The sequence below is a fragment of the Zea mays genome, chromosome 3 (genome assembly GCF_902167145.1).
Source record: "Zea mays cultivar B73 chromosome 3, Zm-B73-REFERENCE-NAM-5.0, whole genome shotgun sequence".
Taxonomy (NCBI): domain Eukaryota; kingdom Viridiplantae; phylum Streptophyta; class Magnoliopsida; order Poales; family Poaceae; genus Zea; species Zea mays.
This window is the reverse complement of record NC_050098.1, coordinates 158,702,074-158,708,688: the sequence shown is the minus strand read 5'-3', so window position 1 is coordinate 158,708,688 and position 6,615 is coordinate 158,702,074. Positions and strand designations below refer to the sequence as shown.

The window sequence follows — 6,615 nt, the reverse complement described above, 5'->3', positions numbered from 1 at the left end:
CATATTTGTAGCTGGTTGGAGTTGCCCTGCTGTTCCAAGTACCGAGTTTATTTATATAAAGATTGACACTCCCGCTGTCCTGGTCTATCGAGTCAAAAAGTATATAACAGAACTACTCATTTACGACATCAGATAACGTCATTGTTTATCGTGAGACATGTTTTTTATATACTTTCTCCGTTTTAGAATATAACGAGTTTTGGCTTGTTTTGAATTTTTAATATACATTATTTTTGCTATATATCTAGGCATAAATTTATATCTAAATACATAAGAAAAACTACATATCTAAAAAAGATAAAATATTTTATAATCTGGATCTGATGATTTTTTCCTGATATTATATATTTTTATAGTATACTTCGTTTTAAATTATAACATGTTTTTACTTTTTAGATATATTACTTTTGATATATATCTAGACATATTGTATATCTAAATGCATAAGAAAAACTATTTATCTAATAAACTAAAACAGCTTATAATTAATAGATATTGATAATGTTTATTATATATATTGATTAGAGACAGTTGGAATTATATCACAGGCTTGCCATCTTGTTGACAATCGGTGCTCGCAGCTCAGACTGTGGTGTCTGCAAACAGTTCTAAAACAGAAACACAGTTTTGCAGTCATTGGCTGAGAACCTGGAAGACATACTTGTTTCAAGCAAAACATGATCAATGATCCAATGCCCATGCCGTTCATGGAGGCGAGTGGGAATCTATAACAGATAACACGCCTGGACCCAGCAAAGCCTACGTTGATCAGCCCACGAGTAGGTTCTCCGCTTCGACTTGTGATAGGACATCGTCTTCAAAGAACGCCTGATGAAGGGCTTCTACGAGTGCCTTTGCATCGCTATCATGGACTATCAGCGACATGTTAACCTGCTCAGGATGAAGGCGTGGTAAATGTCGGTGCCGGAAACATGCATATGACAAACAAATTTTGCTCAATTTGGTTTCCTTTGATGATAGATGTTGTGACTTGTGACTAAGAACCATGGATGCAACAAGCCAACAAGCACGTAGTACTCATTTGGTGTGCTATGGTGACTCTGGCAAGCGAGGGAGTACCTTTGACGCTCCTTGCGAGATCATCTGAACATTAACCCCACTTTTCCTCAGCACACGTCCCGTCTGAAGATTTATTAAATGGTTAATATATATGCTGATGTCCAATGAAAATAACATTAGAGAGGAAAACCCAAAGAAGAAATATTTAATGTAGATAGCGTTATACCTTTTCTAGTATGAGAGACGATTGCTCCACATTTCCGATAAGTGAAATTATCGCCCTCTGCTGAAGTAGACGAACAATTGCTATTTTCTCAAGCTCTTCAACTACATGGTCAAGTTCCTGAAAGATTGTTAACAATTGTGAAGCACAGAGAACTAAAATGTTCAGGCATGGGATAAGTCACTTGCAAAAAAAAAAATATCTCGTGTTTCTACTTGCTAGCTCTTCAACTACATTGTCAAGTTCCTGAAAATTTGTTAACAATGTGGAAGCGTAGAGAATTGGAATAAAAATATTTCTCTTGGAAATGCACTATCAAGTCACCAAAAACAATTTTTCATGTGCTTCTACATGCTAATACAATGAAGGAATGGAAACACTTGCCTGCTGTATCAGTTCCCTACTCCAGATCTTTGATGGATCAAGTGACACAGAAACACTAACTTCACTGGTAGCAACACAATCCACAGATATACATAGATCTTCAAATATAGCAAATACCTGCTCAAGGTCATACATGCAGTGATCAGAACAGTGTAATATAAATACAAAAATGGCTCAGTGTTCAACATACCCTTGCCAGAAAACCATACTGACCAAGCATCCGAGTGCTCACAATGTCCAACATAGTGACATTTGACTTGAGCACTATGCTAGTTAGTACAACCTAGTAGTGAAAAAGAGGGGCGCAAAAATCAATGCCTCGAAAGTCAAGCAGATGTGAGGATATATTTGAAGTTACCTACTACCAGACCTTATCCATGTCTCTTTGTCTGGTAATAAGGGTGCCTGGAGCTTTAGGGTTGTATGAATTCTTAACCCTAACTGGAATATCACCTTCTCTAGCAGGTCTCATCGATTGTGGATGCAAAACCTGCATTGGAGTGAACAGTCCACAATAACGATCCTAAATTTCTCGCTTCTGTTCAGGAGACTGACATCATGAGCTATATGTTCAATTCATGATGGTTAGTAAAGCAAATGCCAAACAACAATCAATATAGCTTTAAAAGGTAAAAAGGGAACAGAGGTTTATCTACTGAACAGGATCTTTCGTTTTTGAGAAGTATGCAACTGAAAGATTTGTTTATTCACTGAGAAGCAGCCTGGTCACACTATACAGGGTTCAAGTCCTGAAAACGTGCAATAAAGATGAAATATCATGTACCCGATATCATTGTTGTTTAGTTCCAGAACTTTTTTCTTGAGCATTCAAAATATAATTTGTACAAAGATTCATTAGTGACAAAAATGAATCATCGCATGTCAACCATCATAGCCCCTTTAACAGTCCAAGACAAATAATTTTTCTTGGGGGAAATGTTACTTTTGATTCTTCACTCAAAAGAAAGAGTACCTGAGCACCAAAATAAGCAAGTTCTGTGGCCTCTTCAAATGTTAAGTATGGAACAGTCTTTGCATGTGGGTAGATATTTGGATCACAAGTAAGTACACCATCAACATCTTTCCATACCTATCACAAGCACAGTATGCTTTCAGACCAATTAGGCAATATATGGGGATAAGCAACAATTTTCATGAAATGCACATGCTAGCTTAGTGATTAGCATCAACTGTTGTCTCAACTTTTTTCCTCAGAAAGAAAAATATGGTTTATTCAATATCTATTCAGACTAAACATAGACCTGAATTTCTCTCAGTCCCAAGGCTTTACCAATGGTTGTAGCAGTCAAGTCACTACCACCTCGGCCTAAAGTAGTTACAGCACCAGATTTCCAGCCCTGCAAGTGATGGCAGTTGCAGTAAACAAGTTGCCTCATGGATGAAGAAATTGTTTGTCGATGAAATACCTTCCCAAGGAACCCAGTAACAACAGGTATCGCTGGATCCTGTATCCAGTCCCCATGAAGTCTCTTCGCAACAGCAGGATAGGTTGCTTCTAAGATATCCGCATTACCAAATTCATCAGTTGTAATGAAACCAATATCAAATGCGTCATACTGCAAAAAATTTCAAATAAAATTAATAATGAACGTGAGTTCACATCATTGCATAATGTAGAAGAATGGGGGATGTATATGGATGTACTGGGGATTTGCAGCTAGGCTGGTTACATGGCCCCTGTATCAAATTGAGATATTAAATAAAGGGAAATCCAGATCATAGTCAAACACTCAATTGAGTTGTGGGTGTGTGACTCCACTACTATAAGGGTTCAAATCCTGTTGTCCACATTTTAAAGGATAAAATGGTTTGTGTAACCTGGTTGGTGAAGTGGACGGAGATTATCTCCATCATCTAAAAGGTTACAATTTTATGGCAATACCAAATTAATCACAAAATCTAAAAAATACTAAGAATATTTTCCACGCACACATAAAAGGACAATGAACGAATCATTATCGAAATGTGAAATTTCCGCAGAATACTAGTGGCAATCAACTAACATAATGAGCTGAAACTTGAGATCACGAAGTGCATATGTAGTAAAAATATCAATGACTAATCAAAGTTTCAAGACACCCCCACCATAGGGCAGGGATACTATAGCAAATTCTTGTAGGCTGCTGCATTCATAACCTGAAAAGCTCACTGAATCACTGTGCAAATCAAGAAAATATCAAGAAGTACCTGCCGTGCCTTGACACGAATTTTGTTCAAATAAGCAGAAAAAATCCTGGTGGACATGCATTCTCCAAATGAAACAAGGTAGTCACTGGTCCTAGGCGTCAGCTCTTTCATCATAGCGATACCTTTCAATAGTTGCTCCAGTTCATCTAGCATGTCTACAGATTTTGTCCACAACTGTTATACAAAGGCTTAGAAATACAGAAGAGGTCACCAAAGGTGGTGGGTTTACCTTGTATTACAGATCTTGGAAGTCCAAGTTCATCCACCGTCCTGATTTGACAGCGGGCAAGTCAACATTAATTGAGATTATTACAAGTATTCTAAAACTTAGCATCTGGAAAAGAAAGTGGGATACTTGATATGTAGGCTTTTGACCATATTCCACTCTTCGATTTCAGAAACATGGATAACTCCACACCCTACTGCCTTCTCTCCAGCCTAAAAACAATCACAGATACCATGAACTTTAGGGTATACAGAAAGTCAGAAACAATGATTAAAATAACTCACGGCATCCTTTTGCTCAAATATTTCATATACAATGCAGCCAGCAGACCATGGGTAAAGGTTCAATATTTTAGTTAACTTCATCCTTGTTTCTAGGTATTGTTTATGCACCACTGCAGCAAATTATGGGCAATTCCGATTTTTCACCAAGCACCTATCAAGGCCTAGAGATTCACGACTAGATTGCTAATCATTAAAAAATGGAAAAGTTTACTTTAGGTAACTGAGGTTTTTTCTTGATGCATTCAACATTTCAACCCGTGAGTTATGCAGGCAAAGGCAACAGCAAACTTTTGCCAAAGCAGAGAAAGATCCCACAGAGCTAAATAAAAGTCTACAAGAAAATCAACAAAGAGCACTGCGAAGCGATCAGTACAAGGAGAAGGTTGTTGGTGGTTTTCCCCATGGCAGAGAGAACGACGACGGGGCGCTCCTCGGGGAACGTCAGGATGAGGCCGGCCACCTCAGCCATCCTCGCGGCCGACGACACCGAGGACCCCCCGAACTTCATCACCACGCTGAGCTGATCCCCCAATCCCTCCATCCCGAGCCCTCCGAGAACAGGCGCCCCAAGGACGCCGTCCCCGCCGTCCGCTTGCTTGGCCCGACGGCTGGTGGAGTCGGCGACCACCATTGACAACCCTCTTGCACCGCGAGGCCCGGTTCGGGTACCGAAGCACGCCAGTCCTCGAACATGTCCAGAGCTCGCCGGAGGTATCGACGGAACGAGGCGGCGGGGCGCGGCAGCCGATCGCACTGGGATTGCCATTTCTGAGTCCTCCTGCTCTGTCGGGCGTGGAGTGGAGACTGATGACCAGTGGTGGGGAAGGCGGGTTTATTGTTTTACGCAATAGGGCCATCGAGGCGGAAACCTATGGGAGATTTTCAAGAACCGGATCAAGGGCCCGATTGGTACACATGTATGTAGTTAGTACTCGTTGGGACTAAAGATTAGTGTGAATAAAGAGCTGTTTAGATAAAAAAAACTACTTAGATCCTGTTTGGATGCAAGACAGTTTTTAAGAAACTGATTTTTATATTTTAGTTAGAAGAAGGTGACTTCTTGGGTTTTAAAAAACTAGGAATCCAATTTATATAAACTGACGTATAAATTGTTATGTTTGGAACCACATCAATTTCTATAAGTCAGTTTATTAAAAATTGGGTGCTTCTAAACATGACCTTAGTAGCTAGCTAAAAATAATCTAAATTACTTATATTACGTATAAATAAGAGAGCTGATAGATGAACTAATATCTTAGATGAGTTTCTAATAGTTGTTAGCTAACTATAACTAATTTAGGTTGTTTTTTAGCATAACTAGTAATTGGCCATGTGTATCTAATTGTATCATTGGTTATGGTTGGTTAGCTAGTTGGCTAGCAACTAGGTGAAAATTATGAAAAAGAATAGTTCAACTATTAACACTTCTATTTAGATGCACTAGAGCTACTTTAGGCTATTTTTTGTTAGCTAATTAAATCTTTGTCTAAACATGCCCTGAGATTTAAACTCAAATTAACATGACTTAGGAAGCTACTACCTCCATCTAGAATAAACTAATTGCTAGGTTTATCTTAGTTAAATATTATAAAATTTTATCGGTTTTGTAGTACGAGCATGATTGCATGAAGATTCATGGCAATAAATTAATACCATAAATTATTGTATAAATATTTTTATAATATGATGACTTGGCATTATATTTTTTTGTATCCTTTTATAACACATTTGTCCAAACATCCAAAAGTTTAAATTAACAAAGCTATAGAAATTAATTTATTTAGAGATAAACAAATTATAGAGGCCATGTTAGCAGAAGGGCGTCCCTAGAGTATTTTTTCTTGAGAAAAGTAGTGCAACAAAGAATGAGATACTCCTTAAGAAGATATAAGGGGAGAATTTTGAAGAAAAAAAAACAAAGGAAAATATGTTTGCCTAGGGTATTATGCACACTAGGGTTTAAAAATGGAGTTTTAAAGTTTTCATTGTTTCGAAATAAGTATACTTTTTATTATTTTTGAAGGATATTAATGCTACTTGAAAATTATAAAATTTTTGGTCTATCAAAAACTATTTTAGTATATAATAACGTCACTTTAGAAGTAGAGAAAGTAAAAATGCTTAATACAATTAGGTGGAACGTACCTAGAATGGCTAGAAATACACTTATTTGGAGATAAATCTTAAATACTAGAACTGCACTTACTTCTCCGTTCTCAAATATAAGAACTACTACAACTATTCAAAATTGTCCACAAATATAAGAATTC

At 37.6% G+C, this 6,615-nt stretch overlaps 1 protein-coding gene across 2 annotated transcripts; it reads right to left on the bottom strand.

Annotated features, from left to right (window-relative positions):
* Positions 1–485: 485 nt before the first annotated feature.
* Positions 486–5,195, bottom strand: LOC100279553 (uncharacterized). Of its 2 annotated transcripts, NM_001360986.1 has the most exons (14): positions 4,719–5,065; positions 4,191–4,273; positions 4,065–4,105; positions 3,836–3,990; positions 3,293–3,325; positions 3,055–3,204; positions 2,890–2,985; positions 2,601–2,717; positions 1,998–2,117; positions 1,818–1,910; positions 1,628–1,744; positions 1,247–1,363; positions 1,081–1,143; positions 488–891 (listed from the first exon to the last, which is right to left on the bottom strand). In NM_001360986.1, exons 1-14 carry the CDS (start codon positions 4,974–4,976, stop codon positions 769–771), a joined length of 1,566 nt encoding a protein of 521 aa, NP_001347915.1. In that variant the 5' UTR covers positions 4,977–5,065; the 3' UTR covers positions 488–768. The 2 variants fall into 2 exon arrangements, with proteins under 2 accessions (XP_020405262.1, NP_001347915.1); XM_020549673.2 differs by lacking the exon at positions 3,293–3,325 and having other exon boundaries at positions 486–891; positions 4,719–5,195.
* Between the last annotated feature and the right edge of the window lie 1,420 nt (positions 5,196–6,615).

Coding starts and splice junctions, on each gene's coding strand:
- LOC100279553 (XM_020549673.2), bottom strand. CDS start 5,111: ATGGCAATCCCAGTGCGATCGGCTGCCGCGCCCCGCCGCCTCGTTCCG. Junction 2,118..2,600: donor TTGCTTATTTTGGTGCTCAG/GTACTCTTTCTT, acceptor ACTCCAATGCAG/GTTTTGCATCCACAATCGAT. Junction 1,911..1,997: donor GACAAAGAGACATGGATAAG/GTCTGGTAGTAG, acceptor TTTCACTACTAG/GTTGTACTAACTAGCATAGT.